This window comes from Ornithorhynchus anatinus, chromosome 9 (assembly GCF_004115215.2).
Source record: "Ornithorhynchus anatinus isolate Pmale09 chromosome 9, mOrnAna1.pri.v4, whole genome shotgun sequence".
In the NCBI taxonomy this organism is placed as follows: Eukaryota; Metazoa; Chordata; class Mammalia; order Monotremata; family Ornithorhynchidae; genus Ornithorhynchus; species Ornithorhynchus anatinus.
The window spans coordinates 22,724,637-22,752,596 of NC_041736.1; the positions used below are offsets into that span (position 1 = coordinate 22,724,637).

General features: G+C 43.6%; 1 protein-coding gene across 4 annotated transcripts in view; it reads right to left on the minus strand.

Moving 5' to 3' along the window:
* The window catches only part of CERKL (ceramide kinase like), a 92,366-nt gene that overhangs the window by 26,104 nt on the left and 38,302 nt on the right, over positions 1-27,960 (minus strand). For all 4 annotated transcript variants that reach the window (XR_005660382.1, XR_005660381.1, XM_029072239.2 and 1 more), the window contains exons 3-4: positions 14,967-15,098; positions 8,340-8,403 (exon numbers count right to left, since the gene is read on the minus strand). Coding sequence is in view for 2 of the 4 variants with exons in the window: in XM_029072239.2 (XP_028928072.1) it covers positions 8,340-8,403; positions 14,967-15,098 (196 nt within the window). In the remaining 2 variants the exon portion in view is untranslated. The remainder of the gene's footprint in view (positions 1-8,339; positions 8,404-14,966; positions 15,099-27,960) is intronic.

Sequence of the window (27,960 nt, forward strand, 5' to 3'; positions counted from 1 at the left end):
CCAAAGACAGCAATCATTCATGAAATTCAGCTATTAAAGTAATATATTTGTCATATAGGTAGGCTTTAAGAAAATGCTCATATCAGCACTCTATGAGAAATTCACTTGACAGACACAATTACAAACTAACTTCAAAAAAGTATAATAAGCAGACTAGTGGCCAAGAAAAATCCGAACTTGCTTCATGCTAACCTGCAAAAGGATTGCTTTTTCTTCTGTCAATGGCCAGAAGCATATAATTCTCATTTTGTTCATGTTAATATACTGTCATTTACAATACATTCAACTAACACAAACCAAAGCCATAAAATCCTGTTAATTCTCAATAAATCACTTGCAACTCAGAAGGCAGTAAAAATCGTGTATAAATAAGAAGGTTTAATTTAAGATACTGCTAATTATCATCAGTATGTGAATGCCGTAATTGCAAGCATGCCACGGTTCCTTATCCTTGGCATTACTTTTTGTGACACTTTTTATTAGTGTTACAACCCTCTGAAACAAGTTAGTATTACTAAATGTTTTAAAGACTTCACAGAGGAAATAACCGAGGTGTTGGGGGGAATCCCGATATATTTCCATAATTACATAAATTGTACTTTAAATTGAAACTAAAATATACAAATCAGAATGTATAGTGAACAGCTTAAGGTGGTAACAGAAAGGTGACTGTGTAGACACATTGGCAAAACTCGCTTATTTCACCTGCTGAACCCAAAAGGGCTCATCCTTCACCTGAACTAAGAAGTTGATGCGCATCTGGGGGTGAAGAGCTTGATCGGACATTCACAACTGGGTCAGCTTAGCCTGCTCACCTGTTCAAACTCCTCCCTCTCCTATGCCCAGGAACAATGCTTTTCCATATCTAACCAATGGATATTCCCCATAATAATTGATAACAATCGTGGATCTTGTTAAGTGATTGATATAAGCTCATCCTCTAGACTGTAAGCTCATTGTGAGCAGGGGCTGTGTTGGTTTTTTGCTGTATTGTACTCTCCCAAGTGCTTAGTCCAGTCCTCTGCACACACTCAGCACCCAATAAATGATTGAATGAATTGCGGGAATATGCCAAGGATTGTTCTAAGTGCTGAGCTAGACACAAGTAAACATGTTAAAGAGAAGAAGCATGGCCTAGTGGATAGGATCTGCTCCTGCGAGTCAGAAGGATCTGGATTCTAATCCCGGCTCTGCCACTTGTCTGCTGTGTGACCGTGGGCAAGTCACATTACTTGTCTGGGTCTAAGTTCCCTTCATCTGTAAAATGGGGATTAGTACAGTGAGCTCCATGTGGGACGGGGACCGTGTCCAACCTGATTAGCTTGTATCTACTCCAGCACATAGTAAGTGCTTAAAAAATACCATTGAAGAGAAAGGTTAATCAGTTTAGATGTGGTTCCTGTTCCTCAAGGGCCTCACAGGCTAAGGAAGAGTAGGATTTAACTGCCATTTTACAGAAGAGGCAACTGAGGCACACAGAAGTTAAGTGACTTGCCTGAGGTGCCACAGCAGATGTGAGGTAGAGCCAGTATTAAAACCCCCGTCCTCTGAGTCCCAGGCCCGTGCAATTCTTTATCTACGCGTGTCCAATTGGTAGCAGAATCTGGCAATATCATCACATTCTCTGAAGCTGATTTGCCACCTTGGTGTTTAAAGAAGACTAGCCTGCCTTTTTAAGGCTCAGAATCAATCCACAGTCCTGAACTATGGAATGGCTCATAACGACCTACAGTATTTCTTATAATCATCCTCTAGGTGACCCATATAGTCTCGGGTCCATAGTGTTGACTGGGACTGGTTGATGTGGAAGTTTCCAAATGGGTAAGAATTACATCCGGCAAGTTTCCAGATAATAATAAATAATAATGTTGGCATTTGTTAAGCGCTTACTATGTGCAGAGCACTGTTCTAAGCGCTGGGGGAGACCCAGGGGAATCAAGTTGTCCCACATGAGGCTTACAGTCTTCATCCCCACTTTACAGTTGAGGTCACTGAGGCACAGAGAAGTGAAGTGACTTGCCCACAGTCCCACAGCTGACAAGTGGCGGAGCCGGCATTCGAACCCATGACCTCTGACTCCCAAGCCCGGGCTCTTGCCACCGAGCCACGCTGCTTCTCTATCCTTGGTGGTGTCCTTCAGTGTGTCAGCAGAGAATAGATTGAGCTGTTTTGGACAAACTGCTTAGGAGTTTCCAGTCTATAGAGGGAAACAGACATTAAAATAAACTACATATAGGACTAATGGCAGAGGGTTAAGGCTATATATTCAAATATATATATTACATTCATTCAGTAGTATTTATTGAGCGCTTACTATGTGCAGAGCACTGTACTAAGCGCTTGGAATGTACAAGTCGGCAACAGATAGAGACAGTCCCTGCCCTTTGACGGGATTACATATATTATATATATATATATATATATATATATATATATATATATACGTGTATAGAAGAAGACTAGCCTGCCTTTTTAAGGCTTAGAATCAATCCACAGTCCTGAACTATGGAATGGCTCATAACGACCTACAGTATTTCTTATAATCATCCTCTAGGTGATATAGACACGTATATATATATATATACGCGGGTGTGTGTGCTATGGGGTCGAGGGTGGGGTGAATATTAAGTACTTAAGGGATGTTGTTGATGATGGAATACATGCAGATCTACTGTTGTAAACAATATGGGTATGTTTAAGTCTGCTTCCAAGTTGTTTCACTGACTTTGACTCAAAGAGCAAACAGATGCACCAGACATAAGCTGCATAACTACATTGGAAAAGAAAAATGTACTTGGCCTCAATTTAAGCCTTGTACCCTCAGAAAATATTTTAATGCAGAATAGGAAAGTGTGTTTTTAAGAGACCTTGTGTGTATTGTATGATACAAAAGAAATGTTTTTCTTTACAAATCAGGCACAGATGTTAAGACCACACAACTAACAAAACTACTGAAGACCCGAGAGAGTCCATTAAGACTGAACTTCATTTATACAGGGAAGATGTCTGCCAAATCCGTTACACTGAACGCTCCCAAGTCCTTAGTATAGTGCTCTGCACATAGTAAGCACTCAGTAAACACAAATGATTAACAATATAATAATAATCATGGCATTTATTAAGTATTTACTATGTGCCAGGACTGTCCTAAGCTCTGGGGGTAGCTACAAGATAATTGGATTGGTTACGGTCCCTGCCCTAAATGGGGCTCACAGTCTTAATCCCCATTTTCAGATGAGGTAAGTGAAGCAGAGAGAAGTGAAATGACTTGCCTAAGGTCACACAGCAGACAAGTTAGCGGAGCCGGGATTAAAACCCATGACCTTCTGACTTCGAGGCCCGTGCTGTAACTACCGTGCCAAGATGCTTCCAAACAAACTGATGAAGTCAACAGACTGCAGGTTCGTAGCATCATCTGTACTGTGCTCTCCCAAAAACTTAGTATAGGGCTTGGCGCATAGTAAGCACCCAATAAATAGCATCGATTGATTGCCTGATGACCTCCCAAGCCACTGCTTATGCTGAAGTGTCTGCCCAGTGCTGAGCTGTGCAGTGCTGTGTAACATCCCATTAGCAAAGGTAGATCATATTTAGGAAAAGTTACTTCTAATCTTCCAGACACCTGAGAGTTGATAGCCCATAATACAAAACTCTTGCAACAGCAGTCCCTAGCAAAAAAAAGATTTCAGCATTTTTTCCAGAGTAGACAAACTCCCACCTGCTGTGGCCAGAGAGAGAAAGCTTTTGACTTAGGAAAAAAAAAAACCAAACTGAGACTAATGTCCCGCTTTCTTTCCTTAAGAAGCAATTAGGGGTTTTTGCTAAAGCATTAGCATTAATGCATTGGTTTTCTTCTACAATCTAGGAACCATATGCCCCTACAGAAACCCAAATGGCAAGCAGTGTAGCTCCTCTCCAAATCTGAGGTCTTTCCGGTGCATGAGCATACTGAAACTTGGAGGAATGGGGACTTTGACGCCTACGAATTGGGCAAGAAGGCTAGAGCATCAATAATACTACTAAAAATGATGATAATAATAATGATAATTTCCAGGGGTTCTCAGAAAGAGGGGAGACTGCCTAAAATGTGCACGACTTTTAATTTGATAGGGGGACATTCCTGCCAGCCAAAAGAGAAGGGGCCCAAAAAAACAGTTTCTTTCTTTCTCTTTTTTCTCTCTTTTTCTTTTAATATTACAATTTTATAATATATATATTACATTATATAACGATGTGCCCGTACTAGGCGCCTGAGAGAGAGCAACAGAACAATATATCAGAGACAATCTTTGTAGACTGTAAGCTCATTGCGGACAGGGAAGGCGTCTGTTTATTGCTGTACTCTCCCAAGCCTTAGAACAGTGCTCTGTATGCGTGGCTCAGTGGAAAGAGCACGGGCTTTGGAGTCAGGGCTCATGAGTTCGAATCCCAGCTCTGCCACTTGTCGGCTGTGTGACTGCGGGCAAGTCACTTAACTTCTCTGTGCCTCAGTTCCCTCATCTGTAAAATGGGGATTAAGACTGTGAGCCCCACGTGGGACAACCTGATTCCCCTATGTCTACCCCAGCGCTTAGAACAGTGCTCGGCACATGGTAAGCGCTTAACAAATACCAACATTATTATGCATTAATCACTCAGTAAATATGATGGATTGATTGAGCTTATAGTCTACAGAGAATGTGTCTGTTATATTGTTCTATTGTACTCTCCCAAGAGCTTAGTACAGTGCTCTGCACACAGAAAGCGCTCAGTAAATACGATTGATTGGTTGAATGCCCCACTCTGCCCAGCAGCGCCAAACGGCTGCTCGGTGTGTGTGCTAACAAATGGACAACTTGAGGTGGCAACCGAACGCAGCTCGGGTCCCAAGCGATCAGAGAGCGTTGGTACCCACTCCTCACTCCGCACACACAGCTTGCTGGATTTGGCTGAAAATTCTGTGTGCGGAGACAGAAGACCCCCCATTCCCATATCGCTTGCTGGCAAGCACGGGGCTGTTTACGTCATGCGTTGAGTGACTCATATTTGGAGAAAATATGTTAGTGCAGAGATTTTCCCTTTTTTGGTTTGTCAGCTTATTGTGAGCGAGCTCGGGAACATCAGCACTGAGCAAAGAGGCCCCAGAATAAAAAGGATGACATTTCTAGGAATTCCAGATGCAGAATATTATATTGTCACCAAAATAATCATGATAACGACTTTGAAATAAGTCTTTCAGAAGACTTATGATTTCTAGGAAGGTGAATTATTCCTTCCAAGTTCAGTTTCATGCTCCTGTCAGCAATATAGAGTTCCATCTCTAAATGACCTCTCCAAGTTCTCTTTAACTAGAGTCTGGGTTTCTCGGGAAAACATCTTAAACTTCCAGACTTCTTTCTAACACTTTCTATGGTCCTTGCCCCACCTCAATTCCTGAACTGGTATTGGTTTAGTTTTCTGTAATATCTGGCATCTCTATCTAATAATAACAACAACAGTTGTCTTTTTTAAAGTGCTTACTCTGCGTCAAGCACCGTTCTAAGCACTGGGGAAGATACACAATAATCATGTCAGACACAGTCCCTGTCCCACAGAGGGTTTACAATCTAAGTAGAAAGGAGAACAAATATCAAATCCCCATTTTACAGATGAGGTAACCAAGGCCCAGAGAAATGAAGTGACTTCTCCAAGGCCATGAAGCAGACAAGTGGTGAAGACAGGATTAGAACCCAGGTCCTCTGACCTCCAAGCTTCCAAGCCCATCATCTTTCCACTAGACTGTTCTGCCAATCTCCACTGAGTCACCCCGCTATAAACAGCAGCATGGTGTAGTGCAGAGACCACGGGTCCGGGAGTCAGAAGATCATGGGTTCTAATCCCGACTCCACCACTTTTCTTCTGTGTGACCTGGGGCAAGTCACTTCACTTCTCTGGACCTCAGTTACCTCATCCGTAAAACGGGGTTTGAGACCGTGAGCCCCGCATGGGACAGGGACTGTGTCCAACTCAATTTGCTTGCATCCGCCCCAGCGCTTAGTACAGTGCCTAGCACATAGTAAGCACTTAATCTCCTTTGGGTGCTCCTTGGAGAAGCAGCGTGGCTCAGTGGAAAGAGCCCGGGCTTGGGAGTGGGAAGTCATGGGTTCGAATCTCGGCTCTGCCACTTGTCAGCTGGGTGACTGTGGGCACGTCACTTCACTTCTCTGTGCCTCAGTCACCTCAACTGTAAAATGGGGATTAACTGGGAGCCTCACGTGGGACAACCTGATTACCCTGTGTCTACCCCAGCGCTTAGAACGGTGCTCTGCACATAGTAAGCGCTTAACAAATACCAACATTATTACTATTATTATAAATACTTGCTGCTGCTCTGGAAATTGTCTAGTATATATCTAACTGCTGTTTGGGAACAGAAATGCGCCAAAACTCTGAAATTCCTAGGAAGGAGGCTGTGTCAGAAGATTCAAGATGTGATTAGCCAAATTAAATTGAGTTGGATTAACCTGGACCACCCTAGCCCATACCATACCATAATTATTGTTATTATTATCGTCGACACGTCAGCCATTCGGGCTGGCTTATGGCAGAGGGGCGGAATGAGCGGGGCTACCGGCATCTCGGGACATCAGCTCCTGATCATTTCTGTACAGGTCTACTTCCTCGCCTCCACAAACCCACTCTCGGGGTTCTCCCAAGAAACAGCATCGAATCGGAGCATACCATTCTAATAACCTATCTGCCTTCCATTAGATTCCAAATGAAGCTGAGAAACAGGGAAAATTAGTTCTCCCCTAAAGCGGAATTCTATTCACCGACTGTGAACACGGAAGAAGAGAAATGAAGTTAACTCGATATACGTTTAGCTCGTGACTGGCTTTAAGAAACAGAACATCACTGAGAAACGGTATAGCCTAGTGACAAGGGTTTGGGCCTAGGAGCCAGAGGACCTGGGATCTAAACCCAGCTCTGTCGCTAACCTTGGTCAATTTACTTAACCTCTCGCCTCAGTTTCCTCATCTGTAAAATGGGGATAAAGTTCCTACTCTCTCTCCTATTGAAACTGTGGACTCTGTCCAACCAGATTACCTTGTATTCACCCCAGGGTTTAGTACAGAGTTTGGCACGTTGCAAGGGCTGAGTAAATACCACAATTATTATTATTATTACTACTACTACTAATAATCTAGTCCCGGAAAAACTGCATTCCTAATGAAGCCACCCAGCCTCGGGCTTGTGTAAATACTAGAATGCTTCTTCCCTCTTTTACAAGACAAAGAGAAAATGATTCACAGGTAAATAAACTTGCCAATGACCGATTCTTCTAACTTGAATCCACCGGAAATCAATTTTATGTATGCTATGCGTACATGGGAATCTCTTTTGGGTGCTACAGATAGTTGGTGTCGCTTTCGAAACTGTCTAGGATATATCTAACCGCTGTTTGGAAACGGAAATATGCCAAATCTTTGCAATTACCAGGAGTGAGGCTGGTTCAGAAAATTCAAGATGCTATTACCCCAGTCCAATTGAGTTTGGCTATCCGGGACCACCGTAGCCCAAGTATGTTTGATTATTCAAGTTTTGTTTTTTGTTGTACGGGGGCGGGGGGTAGTGTGAGGGAGTGTGTGAGTGTGTGTCATTAATTATTCAAACGAGCTTTGGTTCAGATAATAGACATTCAGATAATTGGCTTGCCAACGTGTCTGTACCCACCATAATCTGATTCTGAATAGCCCAAGAGAGGAGGTGGAAAAAAAAAGTATGAAATGAATACATAAGACGGGGAAAGGCCAATGAAGAGATTTAAGGAAGAAGCAATAACGTTCACAAAGATGAACCGAGATAATTCCTTGTGTCGGCAGCAGTTTTAATAATAGATGGATAAGGAGAGGAGGGAAGCTGAAGGGAGATCGGAGAATGCACGGAAAAGATGGTAGATATGGAAGGAGAAGGGAAGAGGTAGAAGTGGAGGGAATGCCGTTAAAACCCCTTATGCCTCTTATCGTTAGACGTATAGAAAATGAGGTCTAGAAATGGTCTAGGAAAAGCAGGAGAGAGGTTTATGAAGATGATGATGATGTCTGATCTTAAAAAAAAAACAAAACACTAAAACCTAATGAGTGTTGTCAATGCATAAAAAAGCCCTCATCCCAGCTTTTTTTTAAAAAATGTACTTCTGTTAAGGCTCATCCGTCCATGTACAAAATAACAAGCTTGAGTTAAAGTTCAGCTTCATACCTCACAAAATCTTCAAAATTTTGGACTTTAAGAGCCTTTCTACTGTGCCTGAAAATTCACAGAATACGTTTTCACAAAGGAAAACATCCTATAGCACACTAAAAGAAGTGTGCAGTACCTACCCATCGAATTCCTGGAGATCACATTCCTTAAGCAGTGATAGAGCATGTCCAGCATATTCTGTTACTATTAAAAAAAAAAAAAAAAGGAAACATACTGAAAGTTTGTAAATAACGGTCTAACACCTTTTAGCTTTGTTTGACATAATTCTATGACGAACATATGGTTTGGTTCATAAAACGAAACTAATTATTGAATGTTTATAGCTAATCAAGGGAAAGAGGGACTAAGTGTTTGGTGAATGTTTTACAGCTTTATGGAAAATAAGACTGACTGACAGCCACTGAAATCTTTGGGGTGTCAAACGCACAGCGCTTTTCTAATTTACCTTGGAGTGGGTTTATGGTTCTTTAAGAAGAAAACAAATCAGTAACAGGATTTAGAACACATACGAGAGCCAAAGTTAAGAATTTCAGTCGTACTGTATTTAAAAAAACGAACCAGTTGAATAATTACTGTGTCCTACGCTGTGCTATATAATAAGTACATCGATGCTACAACCGACAGGCTAAACTTCTAAGAGGTTGGCTGAGAAAAAAACCAATAAGATAAATCCAAGTGACGACAGACGTTAACACGGGGAAGAAGGCGGTGCAGATACACACTAGACTCTGTAGCCTCTGGAGGAAACGTATCTGTCATTCTGCATTGCTGTCCCTGTGGCTGTTGGTGCCCTGTGTAACAGTGCGAATGCCAGTGAAGACAGGATAAACTGGCATATTGCAGATGGCACGGAGCAGCATAACCACATTTAGCATTTTCTAGGGCAGCTTTGCCAGAAGAGACAGCTCAGCTGCACCACCCATCAAAGATTTCTCCTGACTGACATGACACTTGCAGATGGATTTTTTGTGTAAGAATGTGCATCATTATCTGCAAGATTACATTCATCTTTCATGCCTGTCTGTTCCCGGGGCTACTCCGGCTCAAGCTTCTTCCCCCACAAACGTTTTTAGATGCTGTTGAAGAGAGTATCGGCCTTGGTGTCCTAAAGGACCATTCTTAACCACATGGAATTGCGATTTGATTCTATCACAGCCTGCTAACATATTACAGACACTAATAAAACAATTCTACATTAGAGGGAGGCCTAATGTTTCTCTGTTCCTCTAGACTGTGAGCCCATCGTTGGGCAGGGATTGTCTCTGTTGCCAAATTGTACATTCCAAGCGCTTACTACAGTGCTCTGCACACAGTAAGCGCTCCACAGATATGATTGAATGAATGAATGAAACCAAAAGTACGAAAGATAAATGAAAACAAAAGGCACGGTTTTTTAATTATATATCCACAGTGTGAAATCATCAGTGTGAAATTCCCCAAGTCGTCTAATGTTTCCACACTTACACATGTAACATCGTGTCAGACCAAACTGAAGACATTACGAAGGAATGAATGTGCCACTTAATTACTTTTGCAGGTTCATCCCCAACATTTGGAAGAATAATAATTGTGGTATTTGTTAAGCACTTACTATGTGCCAGGCACTGTACTAAGCACTGGGGTTATACAAGCAAATCGGGTTGGACACAGTCCCTGTCCCACACGGGGCTCAGTGTCTCAATCCCCATTTGACAGTGGAGGTAACAGGCCCAGAGAAGAGAAGTGACTCGCCAAAGGTCACAGAGCAGACAAGCGGCGGAGCCGGGATTAGAACCCATGCCCTTCTGACTCTCAGGCCAATCGGTGAGAACACGCCCAAGGATTTCAAAGTCCTGAACTAACTCCTGCATAGTACAGCTGTGTGACTGTGGGCAAGTCACTTAACTTCTCTGTGCCTCAGTTACCTCACCTGCAAAATGGGGATTAACTGTGAGCCTCACGTGGGACGACCTGATGACCCTGTATCTACCCCAGCGCTTAGAACAGTGCTCTGCACATAGTAAGCGCTTAACAAATACCAACAGTATTATAGTACAGTCAACAATGCCCTTCCAATATGTCCATCTGGCAACAGGCCCACGTCAGGCTACAGCAGACAAGACCTTTGATAGACATTCTTAGCTCTTTGTGTCTTTCTATTGTTACAGTGTACTGTCCCAAGCACTTAATACAGTGCTTTGCACAGAGTAAGCGCTCAATAAATATGATTGAATTAGTGGATGAAGCCAGGAAAAACACGGAGAATAATTTCAAAATCTCTACCCAGCGTCAAATGTCGTCACCGAATTCGTTCATTAGAGGGATGAATGAGTGAGCATAAATAATGGATTACAGGTAGCTGAGCCTCATTCCTGGACCTTCAAGACCAAGAACCTACTTGAAAGAATCGATTCGAATGCCAGGGGTTTGCTGAGCGTCCAAGACTTTCTTGTCCTTGTCAGCTGTGTTCTTCTGGGTGCAAAGATTCATAATCCAATCTAAAACTATAAGAATAACCCTCAACCTTCTGTGACCTGATTGTAAATAATTAGTTAGGATTACAATTTCAGAGGTGAATTGGTCAATTTGCACATGACACTAGTTAATCACATCACACTCCCTCATCAATACACTAGAAGATTAAAATGGCTTTAAAACGTAAACATCAATATCTTGTAGGATTAAGGCGGTAATGTGTGCGGTGTCGTAGTTGTATAAAGGGGTCACAAGTGAGCGTAGTCACAATAGACTAGAGGAAAGTTTTCTTTACCTTATAAAAGCAGCGTGCTCTAGTGGAAAGAGCAAGGGCCTGGGAGTCAGAGGACCTGGGTTCTAATTTCACTCCTTATCTCATATGTGTGACCTTGGCCATATCACTTAACCTCTCTGTACTTCAATTTCCTCATCTGTAAAACGAGGATTAAATCTTACACCCCCTAAGTCCGTGAGACCCATGTAAGACGGTACCTGTGTCTCTCACGATTAACTTGTATCTTCCCTAGCACTCCGTGCAGTTCTTGGCACATAATAACTGTTTAACAAGTACCATTATTATCAATATTATTCTTCTTGTTGTTGTTGCTATTGCTCTTTTCATGTGTGTGACAATCTTTGAATCTTTGAATCTGTGGCTCTTATCCATGTTATGTTTTGGGTTTGCATCTCTTCAGGAAGCTGGACTAACCCTGAACCACGCTGCGACCTGTTGTTGTTTTTAAATATCGGTTGGGAAGACCATAGGTTACTCAGATCTTTCTTCCCCTGATCAGTCAGAACTCCTAAGCTACCTTCTTTTAACACATTTGTGAGAGTCATGAAAGCCAAATGTCAATATTCAAAGGCAATTCAAAATGTCAACATTCAAAAGAACTTCTACTAAAACTACAGGGATCTGTATTTGTTCATTTTCAGTGATGCAGTGGGTTTGGTGTGTCTCTTCGAGGTCCATAAGAAATGGGGAAGATTAGAAACTTTTAAAGAAAAAAAGGAAAGTGCATTTGGCTAAAAGACATTTGTTACTTTCCTAAATTTGTTTTGTCTTACTAAACGAATAAAAAAGATTAAGATGACTTTTCCTGGCCCCTATAACGTCGACATCATTATCAATCAGTGGTCACTGTTGAGCGGGTCCTGCGTGCAGAGCACTGTACTGAGTTCTTGGGAGAGTTCAATAGTGAGAGTTCCATAAAGCGTTCAATTAATGTCCCCCCTCTAGACTGTAAAGTCATTACGGGAAGGGAATGTGTCCGCTAATTCTGTTGTATTGTACTCTCCCCAGCGCTTAATAAATTGCTGTGTATCTAAAAAGCTCTCAATACATACAACTGAATGCAATGGAGATGGCAAAGACATTTCCTGCCCACAAGGAGCTTAGAGTTTAGAGACGGAGACAGACGTTAATATAATAAAAACAACAATAATAATAATAATAATGTTGGTACTTGTTAAGCGCTTACTATGGGCCAAGCCCTGTTCTAAGCGCTGGGGTAGACAGAGGGGAATCAGGTTGTCCCACGTGGGGCTCACAGTCTTAATCCCCATTTTACAGAGGAGGTCACTGAGGCACCGAGAAGTGAAGTGACTTGCCCACAGTCACACAGCTGACAAGTGGCCGAGCCGGGACTCGAACCCATGCCCTCTGACTCCAAAGCCCGTGCTCTTTCCACTGAGCCACGCTGCTTCTCAAATGTTGGTATTTGTTAAACGCTTACTATGTGCAGAGCACTGTTCTAAGCGCTGGGGTAGATACAGGATAATTAGGTTGTCCCACGTGGGGCTCACAGTTCTAATCCCCATTTTACAGATGAGGTCACTGAGGCCCAGAGAAGTGAAGTGACTTGCCCACAGTCACACAGCTGACAAGTGGCAGAGCCGGGATTCGAACTCATGAGCCCTGACTCCGAAGCCCGTGCTCTTTCCACTGAGCCACGCTCCTTCCCCAATAATAATAATAATGTGATAATAATGATGGTATATGTTAAGTGCTTACTATGTGTCAAGCACTGTTCTAAGCACTGGGGTGGATACAAATTAATCAGGTTGGACACAGTCCCTGTCCCACCCGGGCTCACACTCTTCACCCCCATTTTACAGAGGGGGTAACTTGAGGCCCAGAGAAGTGATGTGACTTGCCCCAGGTCACGCAGCAGGAATTAGAACCCTGGACCTTTGGAGTCCCAGGCCCGTGCTCTAGCCACTAACCCATGTTTATGGATATGTATCCAAGGACTAAGTGTGGGGTGGCTATCAAGTGATCAAAGGTACCCAATCAAGTGCTATCAATAACTACAAACATTATGGTTTTGAGAAACCCTATTTATCTTTAAGTTTTTTTGAAAAGGTATAGCGGTAATCAGAAATAGTTTGTTTTTCCATATTGCATGGGAAGGATGTGAATCTGTAACAGTAAGATTCATTCACAGTTTAAGACACTGAAAAATAGCAAAATTAGGTTGTGAGAAAAGGCACGTCATAAGGGTTAATAGGAGAATGTAGGGTACCTTCAGGAAAAATAATTGGGGGGTAAAAATGACTGTTCTGGAGGACCCCAAGAAGGGAGCATAGCTTAGTGGATCAAGTGTACGCCTGGGAATCAGAAGTACCTGGATTCCAGGTACTAGCTCCTAGCTCAGCCACTTGCCCGCTGTGTGACTTTGGGCAAGTCACTTAACTTTTCTGTGCCTCGGTTATCCCGTCTGTAAAATTGTTTTAAGACTGTGAACCCTATCTGGGACATGAGCCGTGTCCAACCTAATTAGCTTGTAATAATAACAATAATGATGATGGCATTTAAGCACTTACTATGTGCCAAGCACTGTTCTAAGCGCTGAGGGGATACAAGGCTGATCAGCTTGTTCCACGTGGGGCTCACAGTCTTAATCCCCATTTTACAGATGAGGTAACTGAGGCACAGAGAAGTTATGTGACTTGCCCTTTTGCGTCACCTTGACTTACTCCCTTTTCCCTGCCCAGCCCCACAACACGAGGAGCAGCGTGGCTCAGTGGAAAGAGTCCGGGCTTGGGAGACAGAGGTCATGGGTTCTAATCCCAGCTCCGCCGCTTGCCAGCTGTACGACTTTGGGCAAGTCACTTAACTTCTCTCTGCCTCAGTTACCTCATCTGTAAACTAGGGATTAAAACTGTGAGCCCCACGTGGGACAACCTGATCCCCTTGTGTCCCCCAGCGCTCAGAACAGTGCTTTGCACACAGTAAGCGCTTGAACAAATACCACCATTATTATATCTGTCGTTTCATTCGTCTGCACTGACCTTCGTCTCCCCGCCTCTAGACTCTCCGCTCATTGCGGGCAGGGAATATGACTGTTTATTATTGTATTGTACTGTTCCAAGCGCTTAGTACAGTGCTCTGCACACAGGAAGCACCCAATAAATACAATCGAATGAACAAATTGTCACTCGGTATAAAATTTGAAGAGACTCGCCCCTGATGTTAAGCCGTGGAAATACTTTGACGACCTGTGGCATAAATTTCATTTCGAATTGATGATTTTTTCAGGAGGTTCCACTGTTCCGACAATTCGCTAATCTTTGCCCAAAACTAAGTCCGGCAAAGGAATAATTTGGAGAAGCAGCGTGGCGCAGTGGAAGGAGCACGGGCTTTGGAGTCAGGGCTCATGAGTTCGAATCCCAGCTCTGCCACTTGTCAGCTGTGTGACTGTGGGCAAGTCGCTTCACTTCTCTGTGCCTCAGTTCCCTCATCTGTAAAATGGGGATTAAGACTGTGAGCCCCACGTGGGACGACCTGATTCCCCTGTGCTTACCCCAGCGCTTAGAACAGTGCTCTGCACATAGTAAGCGCTTAACAAATACCAACATTATCATTATTATTATAATTTTCCTAGTAGATAAGTGTTCAGTTTGACCTAGCCAGCAGGGGTCAGAGTCCGAGCAATAACAACCTGAGAGGAAGCATGGAAATGGTAAAATCATCTTTCCGCTTCTTTCCCACAGCCCCCAAAGCCATCGCACCCTCGAAATGGACTCAAATGACCGAGGATCCCTACTTCATTTTAAGGATGAGGCCATCGCTTAAGCGGCCGTATGAAATATCGAATCGTACGGCCTTATCGATCGCATCATCGTGACAGTAAAAATCACGGTTTCCACAGAAGCATCGTGTCTTGGCTTCAGTGGGTCAAGACTTCAGTGAGCCCTGACCTTGACCGATCACAGAATAGAACGGGGATTAGGAGGCGGCTTACGCGGTAGCTTAAAAGAGGCTCAATCGTAGTCTAAAAATAACTCACCCAAGACATCGGTTTTTATCCCAGCGAGGTGGAGCAGAGGAGCAACCTTTTCATAATAGACCTGGGTAGCTTCTTTTTTATGGCTCTGCGGGTTAATGAGTACTTTTAGGGATTTGGGCCTGTTCGGAAAACCTAAGAAATAAAAGAAAACGAATACCTTTGAATTTTAAATATGTATCTCATTTTAAAAAAAAAAGAACTGTATTTTAATTAATCATAAAATATATTGAACTATGTCCTGTTCATCAGCTGAAGGGGAAAATGTATCCCTTTGGGTTCTCCTGAACAGACTAATATTAATTTCAGCAGTTTAAATTTTCCTACTAAAAAACTAGGCTGAGGACCCGCTATCAACGTAAAACACCTAAAACCCTCAACATCCGATTCCTAAAAATAAATGTGACTGGGAGGTGGCATGTGAAAGCTTAGATTAACAGATTTTAATCCAATCAAGAATCATAAATCAAATGTCCTTTCGGCTTTAACGTCAAGCAAGAAGCAGTGGGCTGTAGCAGATATAGAGGTCCATTTCCTCTCTTTAAATAAATATGCTCATTATCTGAATCCGACACCTCAATGACCTTAGGGCTACTAAAGCCTTGATCTGCTAATGAGTCCAGGGTTTAAGTAGAGCAAGTGAGAAGGAGTCAGTGTAACAGCACCCTATAGCACTCTGGGCCTGGTAACCATGAGAAAGGTTTTAGGTCGGAGTTCAAACCCGATTCGGAGACTCGGGAAGAAAGAAATGTTCTTTTGGGAATTGAAATAGGAAAACGCCTCTCGGCAGGGATTTGATGATAGTTCTTACCTCACAGTTGGTGCTGAGATTTGATACTACAATTTTCTGGGTTTGCAAGATGCGTATCACTTAGGACACAGTTGGAGCAGGTGCAGGGCAAATTTGGGGTTGTTAGAAAGGGTCAGGAGACAATGGAAAATTAAGAAAGTAAAAAAAAAAAAAAATGTATTCGCTGTAACATTCCACTGTTCGAGATTCATCTTATCCTGAAAATGTGTCTTTGAAAACAGAATGGGCTATTTGAACTGGTTTTAGTGAAACACATTTAAAGAATCCGAGACTAAAACGTCCTATTGCGAATGCCAAACCAAAGAGTATTTCTGTTCAGCATTAAAGAAAGATAACTCATATAACTCATCATTGTACTTCAATAAGGAAGCCACAAATGCAGACAAAAAGGCTAATAAGAAGTCTTCCAGATAATTAGATTATGTTAAAGTGAGACTTTTTTCAGAGTCAAAAGGACTACGATTTTAAAACATTAAATGTATTCATTTCAGATAAGACTTTTTTCTTCTTGATTAGGTAGGAGGAGTGATTCTGAAACAACCATTTCGATTTGTACAGTGAATTTTTCCCTAGAACAGAAATCCATAAAAGGTCAACAACAGAATATGGCGGGTGTCTCATTTTACCGTTAATTATAAAAATGTGGGCAAGATATACCTTCTTTTTATCAGGAAGAAATAACAATCAGGATCACGGTATTTATAAAGCATTTCCAATCAGTAGGATTTACTGAGCACTTACTCTGTGCAGAGCACTGTACTAAGCAACTGAGAGAGCACAATACAGTTAACAGACATGGTCCCGCAGCGTTTGATACGAGATAATCAGATACCATCTAAGCCAACATCTTCCAGGGCCTAAATGTACTCTCCCATGAGTAGTTTCTATTTTACATCACTAGTGGAGTGCTGAGGCCATTGCTGAGGTCCCAACCAGTGCCGAATAATAACAGTTGTGGTATTTGCTAAGCGCTATGTGCCAGGCATTGTACTAAGCTCTGAGGCAGATATCATAGGGTCCCACATAGAAGGGGAGATGGGCATTATGAATTATGAGCTCACCGTCTCAACCCCATTTTACAGATGAGGGAGCTGAGGCCCGGAGTAGTGACTTACCCAAGGTCACGCAACAGACAAGTGGTGGAATTGGAACCCAGGTCCTCCTACTCCCAGGCCCGTGCTCTTTCTACTGAACCACGCGGCTTCACATACATTCTAACTGCTTGATTCCTCTTCAAACGAAACTAGATTCTCGCAGAGTACTTGTCTTGGCCCTCCTCACGGGAAGTGCTCAGTAAATACGATTGACACACACACACACACCCCCCACCCCACCGAAATAAGTCAGGGTAAACCATAAGGCAACAATACCCCTTAGCTGTTGCTGGGGCAGACCAGAAGGGTGGAGGCATCAGGATCCCATTTCTCTCTGCCCTGGCTCTGTTAGGACCCTCCTTCCTGATCCTCTGGCCCCTTCCTTCCCTGCCCCTTCCCCCAGTTCTCCAGCAGAACCGAGGCCGAGCTGAAGGTGTCTTGATAAAATATCAAAGTCAGCCCACATCTGAAAATTAACAGATGAGAAGAGCGAGCACAGAGAAGTTAAGTGGTTTGCCCAAGGTCACCCAGCAGGCAACCGGCACAGTTGGGATTAGAACCCAGATCCGTGCTCTTTCCACTAGACCATGCTGCTTATCTAAATGAACTTCCAATGCCACCCCCGCCCTTGTATATTGCTTTTATTCTTCTAAAAATGTTTTTTCAATCAGTGGTATTTACTGAGCACCTACTCTGCGCAGAGCACTAAACCAAGTACTAGGGAAAACACAGTAAGGTTGGTAGATAATCCCCACCCTCAAGGAGTTTACAACCTGGCTTCCACATTCATCATCTCATCAGACCTTTTAAAGTAAGGAGAGATCACATCATTCGCTGTGTACAGATGAGAAACTGGCATCGGTTAATGGTATTTTATTGAGCGTTTACTCTGTGCAAGGCACACAGGGTATCGAGAGGTTGAATGACATATTCCTCTAGACTGTAAGCTCACTGTGGGCAGGAAATGTGTTTACCAACTCTGTTGTATTGTTCTCTCCAAGTGCTTAGTACAGTGCTCTGCGCACAGTAAATGCTCAATGGCATTGATTGATTTTCATGCCTTTCATTCAATCGTATTTATTGAGAACTTACTCTGTGCAAAGCCCTGTACTAAGCACCTGGGAGAATACGTTGCAGAGGCCGTAGCATTTGGCTCAACTGCCTGAGGAAGGAGGATCTTTCAATCTTTTACGGGGCAGTCTCCCCGCCAAGTCCTCTCCCTCCCCTCCTTTCTCTTCATTCCTCCCACCACCATCAAGCACCTCACATCTAACCCGTATCCCAGCATCCCCTATTCCTTGCCTCCCCTTCCACACCTCCATTCCACCGTGATTGGTGGAACTCTCGATTCATTGTGGATAAATTTCCTTTCCTCCTTGATCTGTGTCTGGCTTGCTTCACTCCTCCTCCTCACCATCCCCAAGACCCAGCTCTCTCTCGCTGTTGACTGGCCTCCTCTTCTCACACTCTCTCTTCTCACACTCTCTCATCTCCAGAGAGGAAGGGGGAGGAGGCGGCGGCCTGTTTCTCGTCCTTCCACTTTCACTTGATCTCCCTCCCTTTTTCCTTCTCCTCCTTTGAATCCCCTATCACCCACCTTCCACTCCCAGGGTCACAATCCCACTGTCTTCCATTTCCTTCGACTTCTTGAGTCGTCCCACGTCAGCGTGAACACACGCTAGGTGGATTCAACCAGGAGCCTGGCTCCATATCCAACCTCACCGATGGTGCCTTACCCCAATCTGACTTACTACTTTCCCCTTCTCTCACTTCTTTCTTTGCCTCCCTTAGTACTTGGATCTGCACTCTTTCTTCACCCCACCCTCAGCCCTGCAACACTTATATAACTACCTGTAATTTATTTATTCATAATGCCCATCTCCCCTTCTAGACTGTAAGCTCCTTGTGGGCGGGGAACGTTTTTTGTTTTGTTTTGTTTTTTTACCAACTCTCCTATACTGTATTCACCCAAGTGCTTAATACAGTGCTCTACACCCAGGAAGCACTCAGTCGATACAATCAGTTGGTTAATTTAACCCACATCCTCCCCTGCATACCTGGTCCTCAACCTTACCACAACCTCCAAACGCTGAACACTCCTCTTATCCCAAGTTAAGACGCCCCAATTTACCGTCTTCTCCCTTGATGGAGAAATACGGGCCCTAAATTCCATCCTTGAGTCACTCTTCCCTCCTCCATGCCAGCACCACTGAAACCCAACACAGCTGGTGGAAGCCGCAGGGATCCACCTGTTTGGGTTTTTTTTTTTAATTAGTATTTGTTAAGCGCCTACTATGTGTCAAGCACTGATTTAAGCACTGGGGTAGATACAAATTAATCAGCCCAGTTACAGTCTCTGTCCCACACGGAGCTCACAGTCTAATAGGAGGGAGAAGGTATTGAATCCCCATTTCTCGCCTTTGAGGAAACAGGGGCACAGAGAAGTGACTTGCCCAAGATCTCACAGACGGAATGTGACAGATCCAGGATCTTCTGGATCCAAGGCCCGTGCTCTTTCCATCAGGCCATGCTGTTTCCCATGTGACGTTATCAGATGTTCGTTCTGCCCGGCTCTACCTCAGCTCTATTCCTCCCTCGTCAAATCCCCATGTTCACCACCCCATCAACTCTCCCAAATGTTTGAGTTCCTAGTGTCTCTACCCGATTACCTCATCAATTACTTTCTTGACAGGCAAGGACTTCCCAAAGTTTCTCTATTACCTCCTCACCAATCTACTACCCTCTCCTTATCTTTCTCTGATTTGCCTGCTATTTTTCAAGAGGAGGACTCTAGCCTACTCTCTAAAGCCACCTCCACTACCTGCACTATTGACCTTATCTCCTCTCACCTCCTAAAGCACCTGCTCCCCATTCTCTTACCTTCTTCACTGCTGGCTTCAACTTCTCCTTGATCCCACAGCTCTCTCCAGTTATGGCCCCATCGCTCTCCTACCCTTTTTTTTTTTCCAAACTCCTTGACTGAGCTTATGACAGTTAACTCCACTTGCTCTCCTCCAATTCAAACCTTCACCCCTTCCAATCCGGCTTCGCCTTCCTTCGCTCCAAGGAAACAGCCCTCTGGAGGTACAATAACGATCTCTTCTTGCCAAATCTAATGGCTTCTACTCCCATCCTGATCCTTCTCGACCTCTCAGCTGCCTTTGATACTGTCGAGCACCCATTTCTCCCGAAAACATTATTCAGCCTTGGCTTCACTGCCACTGTCCTCTCCTGGTTCTCCTCTTATCTCTCTAGCCGCTCATTCTCAGGCTCTTTCACAGGGCTCCTCCTCTGCCTCTCACCTAATCTGGGAATCCCTTGAGGCTCAGTTCTGGGTCCCCTTCTCTTCTTCATCTACACACCCCACTCCCTTGGAGAATTCATTTGGTCTCATGACTTCAACTACCATCTCCAGCCCTGAGCTCTCCTTCTCTGCGGTGTCACATTTCCTCCCGCCATGAGGACATCTCCACCTGTCGACATCTCAAACTAAACATGACTAAAACGCACCACCGTCTCAAAATCCCATAACCTTGACATTTTCCTCGACTCGACTCTCTCATTCTACCCACGTGCTCAGTCCATCGCCAAATCCTGTCGTTTCTACCTTCACAACATTGCTAAAATCCATGTTTTCCTCTCCATCCGAACTGCTATCACATTGATCCAAGCACTTATTCTATCCCCACCTCGATTACTGCATCAGCCTCCTTAGTGAACTTCCTGCCTCCTGCACTCCCCAATCTAGTCCATGCTTCACTCAACTGCCCGATCATTTCTTCTAAAAAAAAAATTAAAAATCAGTCTATATTTCCCCACACCTCAAGTACCACCAGTGGTTGCATTAAACAGAAACTACTTACTCTGGCTTTAAAGCAATCGCCTTGCTCCCTCCTATCCACGTGCACAGGGAATATATCTATCACACTGTTATATTGCTCTCGCCCAAGGGCTCAGTATTGATTTCCTACTTCAACTCAGTTCGTTCAGTTCACTCCTCTAACACAGCAGCCTCGATGTCATCTAACTCACCTCCAATCCCTCACCCGCATCTTGCCTTTTTCCTGGAATTCCCTCCCCCTTCAAATCCAAAAGACCATCAGTGTCTCCACCTTCGAAATCCGGCTCCGCCGCCTGGCGGGCTCAGTGGCAAGAGCCTGGGCTTGGGAGTCAGGGGTCGTGGGTTCGACTCCCGGCTCTGCCGCTTGTCAGCTGTGTGACTGTGGGCAAGTCACTTAACTGCTCTGTGCCTCAGTTCCCTCATCTGTAAAATGGGGATTAAGTCTGTGAGCCTCACATGGGGCAATCTGATTACCCTGTATCTACCCCAGCGCTTAGAACAGTGCTCTGCACATAGTAAGCGCTTAACAAACACCAACATTATTATTATTGGCAGCTGTGTGACTGTGGGCAAGTCACTTCACTTCTCTGTGCCTCGGTTACCTCATCTGTAAAATGGGGATGAAGACTGTGAGCCTCATGTGGGACAACCTGATTGCCCTGTATACCCCAGCGCTTAGAACAGTGCTCTGCACATAATAAGCACTTAACAAATATCAACATTATTATTATTATCATTATTAAAATCCCATCTTCTCCAAGAGGCCTTCACTGACTAAGCCCTCGTTCCCCCATCCCTTTTCCCTCTGCATCATCCTAGCTCTTGGATTTGTAACCTTTATTCACCCCACCTTCAGCACCTCAGGACTTATGTACATATCCATAATTTAAGTCTCTCTTTCCCCCTCTGGTCAGGAAGCTCGTGGGCTGGGAACAAGTCTACCATCTCTGTTCTACTGTACTCTTTCAAGCACATAGTACAGTGCTCTGCTCACAGTAAGTGCTCAATAAATGATCTCACCTCACGTATCTGCTCTCTTCACCTCCTATTCCTCAAGCTATTCTACTTGTTCCTCCCCAACTAGCATAACCGTACCTCACCCTCCTCAACACTTTCTCCACTGACCCATCACTCACACTCTCCCCGTGCTTAGTAATGATCATGTTGGTATTTGTTAAGCGCTTACTATGTGCAGAGCACTGTTCTAAGCACTGGGGTAGACACAAGGGAATCAGGTTGTCCCACGTGGGGCTCACAGTCTTAATCCCCATTTTACAGATGAGGTAACTGAGGCACAGAGAAGTTAAGTGACTTGCCCACAGCACACAGCTGACAAGTGACGGAGCCGGGATTCGAAGCCACGGCCTCTGACTCCAAAGCCCGGGCTCTTTCCACTGAGCCACGCTGCTTCTCTAATACTTGTTAAGCGCTTACTAGGTGCCAATAATAGTAAGTATGGCCAGATTGACTCAATTGGCTTGATGTCATTCGGGGAAAGATGGGGAAAAGGAGAAGGGAAATGCATCATAGCATAGTGAACAGAGCATGGACCTGGGAGTATCCTCTCCAGCGCTTAGTACAGTGCCCGGCACACAGTAAGCGCTTACACAATTACCATTGTTATTGTTATCATTAATAATAATTATAATCCCTATTTTACCAGATGAGGTAACTGAGGCACAAAAGAGTGAAATGAGTTGCCCAAAGTCATCTAACAGGCAAGTGACTGATCTGGGATTAGAACTCAGGTCCTCAGACTCCCAGGACCACCTTCTAGGACACCCTCCCTAGGCCATGCTGCTTAATCTGTAACTTTAAAGAAGATCTATAAATTCTAAGAAAATATTCCATTGCCTTTGTTTTCACCTCCTCAGTGCCTCAGTTTTCCCAACTGGAAATTGGGGATAAAACTACTCGAACCCTGCCTCACAGGAGTGTTGAGAGGAGTAAATAACTCATTAATGTAAGGTGCTTGGTAATAAAAGCACCACCTAGAAACATAGGTATTATTATTTAAAAAACAGCATGACCCAGTGGATAGAGGACCAGCCTGGGAGTCAGAAGGTCATGGGTACGAATTCCAGCTCTGTCGCTTGTCTTCTGTGTGTCCTTAGGCAACTCACTTCACTTCTCCATGCCTCAGTTCCTTCATCTGTAAAATGGGAATTAAGACTGTGAGTCCTGTGTGGGACTGCGTCCAACCCGATTACCTTGTATCTACCCCAGCGCTTAGAATGGTGCCTGGCATACAGTAAGCACTAAAAGAATACCATAATTATTATGATTATTATTTCACTGGCCAGCAAGATTCCACTTCATTGCTCAACACTTCCAGCTTTAGAAATAACGTCCACTGTGGAAGTACAAATTATCACGAATTGTCAACAAGCATTCCTGGATAGAACAGCGTGACAAAAAAACTGGCCCTGAAAAAATCTAGGAAAGTAACTGTTTCCCAACCATAAAAAGTGATACGCATCAATCTTGAGTCTTCATCGATCGGGAACTAACTTTCATCTCCAATTAAATTCGGTATAACACCGAATTATTCATTCAAATGGTTCGGAAAACGATCGTGGAAGCGGCCACCCTTATTTACTCCTATTTATACGGAATTTGGGTAGGATTCAGTGTCAATCCACAGCTGACTGTTTTTCAGTCTTTTGGAGGCCTCACAATTCATATTCTATTAGAGTCAGTTTAGTGGCCCAGTTTGAAGTGAGTCGGCAGTGTAAAACAGAATGGCCAACTGTTCCTCTAAGTAACAAATGTGCTAATATATACTAGTTTAAACTTGATCTATCAGTGAATCAATGAACCATGAAGGGTGAGGGTTAATCAGGGTGTTCTCTAAACAAAGGCTCATAAGTCTGCAGAGACGCCACTCTCAGACTCACATCTGTGCCGTTTTTGGTGCGGAGTTTTATGGAAATAGATTCATGTTTACAAAAAAGTTAAGAGCTTGCAGTCAACTCCCACTCCTGTGTCCGTTGACAATTGTTTTTACCTAAAGAAGTGACAGAGCCGTTCCTTGCACACAATCTGCAGGCTAAGAGACAAAGATTTTGTCTGGGCAAACTAAGACTACACAGTTGCTATTAATGTTCAACTAAACCCCAGTTAATATGTAACATTAATGGTAAACTCATAAGTGGGTTTTTACCTAACATTAGCCAAATTCTAACAAATTACGGGGTTTTTTTCCCCCGCTTTGGTCAGTTTTCTGACGCATCAAATTCTTATACCCTAGAATAAAAATTACATTTTCAAGTGTAATATTCATTTTTAAATGACATGTCTGACATCTTCAAAATCAAATATACTTCATTCTAATATGGATGAATATTAATATTATTAATATAATAATATAATTTAATATATAAAGTCCAAATGGCAGAGGACACAATCGTCCATTGCTAAGAATGGATACACCCACTAGCCAGGTATAAATGATTAAACACAATCAGGTAATTTTCTATAGGAAATCACCTGACGTGATAATGCTGTTTCAGCCTAATATGCACTGATTCTTGTTTCAAAAAAATGGATAATGTCTAAGACAGTTAAATCCATAGGTGTATAATCCATGATCGCTGAAGACACTTAGAAACATAAACTAGGAATACGTCACGATGCCTTCAAAGATGAAGCTTCGAAATAAGAAAAGGTAATCAAATGCTATACATTGATATCTTGTACATTGCTCATCAATGAATTCTTTTTTAAAAATATATCTGGACAGTCTCGAAAGGTAGTATTATTTTTAGAAGATCTACAGTTTTTAGAACATGTGCTGTTGTACCCAGATGACAGCTTTTGTGAAATCTTATTTTTCAGGGAAAATATGAATGATACAAACCATTTAAATAGGCTGGGTCCAGCTGTGACACACCAAAGATAAACTATGAAGAATTAAACTTGGAAATGTTAACATTACACAATCCAAATTATCCTCAGTCGTCCTAGAGGAGAAATCAGTGCGGTTTAGTAAAACATGCCTAAATTTTGGAGTGTGGATCTGGCAGTACAACAGAAAAATAATCCAAGCTGTGATTTTCACACTTGCAATAATGTATGCACAATAAAGGCAAGTTTCATTTTTAGCTAGTGTCTAACTCTATTGATGTAGTTACTTTGGTTACCAAAGCTTTCCTGGCATAAGTGCAATAAAAAATTCTGAATAAATATAAAGCACTTCTGAATAGGTCCCTTCACCAGACACATTAACTTAGTACAATGTGTGAAAAGCAGTGCTACAACATACAGTGCTTAAAAAGGATACCTCGTAGAATTTGGTATTTAGTCTTTTGTTCTTAATGAGAAAAAAATGTAAGAAGTCAGTAGCATATTCCAGTTTCCCTGTAAGAGATGTCCTTGTCAATTGTTGCGGGAGGGAAAAAAGCTACGTAACGCAGTCCTGAAAACGCTAATATAACTTTTCCTGGCAAAATGCTGGAGTCGGGTTCCTAAAAGTCACTGCGGATAGTCAAACAGCGCTTAGTAAAACCAAAACCTAATGGCACGAATGGGATTAGCGACTCTGGCTTCACTCACACTAGTGACTTCATTTTTCTTCAGTGGTTCCGGCAGCATACTCCATGCCAAAATACCTCTTCACAGTTACCACATCCTCCACTTGTTAGACACTACCGCTCCAGTTCCTTTTCCAAGGAAATCATTTTCCTTATCCCCGTCTCGAGACGCTCATTCCCTTTCCACCCGTAAGCCGTGAATAACCCAGAGCCCGCGGCTCCTGGATCTTAACGGCGCAGAACGCGTGGGTCTGGGGAGACGGGAGAGAGGGGAAGAAAAGGGGGAGAGGGAGAGACGGAGAGAGGGAAAGGGGGAGAGATGGATGGAGAGAAGGGGAAGAGGGGGAGAGAGAGAGAGAGAGAGCCCCAGACCCAGTAACTACTCCAAGGTGAACTTGTAGCCCTGGGCAGGTCCCACCTGCAGGCTGACCCCACTGGAGGCTGTTACTGTCCTCAATGCCAGACGACCCAGGCTCTCTCTTGACCCTAGCCCTTCTGCTAATTCGGTTTAGCCTTTCGCTAGCCCTGACATCTGCTTGTTGACTATCCTGTTTCGCCTCCCATCTGTCCTCACCTCTACCTGCTGGGCCGGCCCACTTCTGCCTGCAGCCCGCCTGGACTTTAGCCCACAAAGACCACATGAGCTCCTCCTCATTATGCATCTGTATAATAATAATAATAATAATAATAATGGCATTTGTTAAGGGCCAAGTACTATGCATCGGGGGTCTACACAAGACAATCAGGTCAGAAACGACGCCTGGCCCACATGCAGCTCCCGGCCTAAGTAGGAGGGAGAACAGGTACTGAATCCCCATTTTTCAGATGAGGGAACTGAGGCACAGAGAAGTGAAGTGATTCGCCCAAGGTCGTTCCCTCATTCAATCGTATTTCTTGAGTATTTACTGTGTGCAAAGTATTGTACGAAGTGCTTGGGAGAGTACAGTGTAACAATAAACACATTCCCTACTCTGTCAACTCTGCAATCGAATATGTACCCCCTAACCACTTAGATATTCACCTCCCCCTTTCCCCACCTCTCCCCCGTTCACTTACGTACATATTTTTACTCAGTTGTTTCCCCTTCCTGTAGTTTCTTTTAATGTCCACCTTTTGCACTAGACATTAAGCTCCTTGAGTACGTATTCTACCGTGTTTCCCAAGGGCTTAAGATGTCGGTCACTACATAGTAAGTGCTCAGTGAAGGTGGTTATTTACTAACTCTTCATACGTTTTGAAAAAAAAAAAAAATGAAGTTACCAAATGATCCAACACCCTTAAACTTCAAGAAAAGTCTACGTGATTAACAATCATTCATTCATATTTAGTGAGTGCTTACTGTGTGCAGAGCACTGTACTAAGCGCTTGAGAGAGCACGGTATAATAATATCACAGGAGGTAATTGTTCCCCAGGGTGCTCAGGAAAGACTGAGAAGATGGAGCTGAGTAGCAGCAAGAGCATGGGATTGGGAGTCAGAGGACATGGGTTCTAATCGCAGCTCAGCCACTTGACTGTTGTGTGACCTTGGGCAAGTCTTTTTCCTTCTCTGTGCCTCAGTTACTTCATCTGTAAAATGGGGGTTAAGACTGTGAGCCCCATATGGGACAGGGATTGGGTCCAACCTGATTACCTTGTATCTACCCCAGCACTTACAATAGTGCTTGGCACATAGTAAGCACTGAAATACCATAAATATTATTAATATAATTAGTAATCACCACTTGGCCCTCCTGTTTGCCCAACTTCCCGCTTCAGCTTGGCACTGCTGTGGCCCTTCTGCCTGTTTCCCTCACCCCGCTCCTGATGAGCGGGAAATTCGATTATATCGTACCTTTCCGAGCGCTCGGTACAGTGCTCTGCACATAGCAAGCACTCAGTAAATACCCTTGATCGGTTCATGAGACATTTCAAAATGCATCACAAAACGGCAACGTCCGTCGCAAAACTTACCGATGTTTGAAGAGTGGAGGGTTTCAGTGTTCTCTGCGCGGCACTTGCAAAGGACCCCGATTTAGTACTGGAGAGTAGCAATTAAGTTTTGGGAAAATATAATCATTAATCAAACACAACTCCCTGGAGCTAGAAAGGCTATAGAGATTGGTGAAAAACCCAAGGGAGAAAGAGTGCCTTGTGTCATTTATACCGATTAAGAAAGCGCACTACTGGATACTGAAAGAAGCTGGTTCCTGCTAGCCTTCAGTTGGAGGTTATAAGAAATTTGAATATTGCTAACAAGAAAATAGAACAAGTGGGAGAGGCCCAGGCTTGTCGCACTCTCATTGACTCTCTCTGGGCTAAAGGCTCCTTAACCTGGGCCACTCAGCTTCTGGGAAAAACAAATATTTCCTTTCAAGAACAGTTTCTGGGAGTCACAGGACCTGGCTTTTAAATCTGACTCTGCTAGGTGACCTTTGGCAAGTCACTTCACTTCTCAGTGCCTCAGTTTCCTCATCTGTAAAATGGGAATTCAATCCTCCTTTCTCCTATGTGAAATGCGAACTCCACATTCAGGGACTGTGTCCAAATTGATTATCTTGTACCTACCCCAGCATTTACTGTAGAGCTCGGCATCGAGTAAGTGCTCAACAAGTTACCTTAATTATGAAAGGAAGCTGCATGGCTTAATGGAAGGAGTATAGGCCTGGGAGTCAGAGGACCTGGGTTCTAGTCTCAGCTCTGCCATCTGCCTGCTGGGTGTCCTTGGGTAAGTCATTTAAC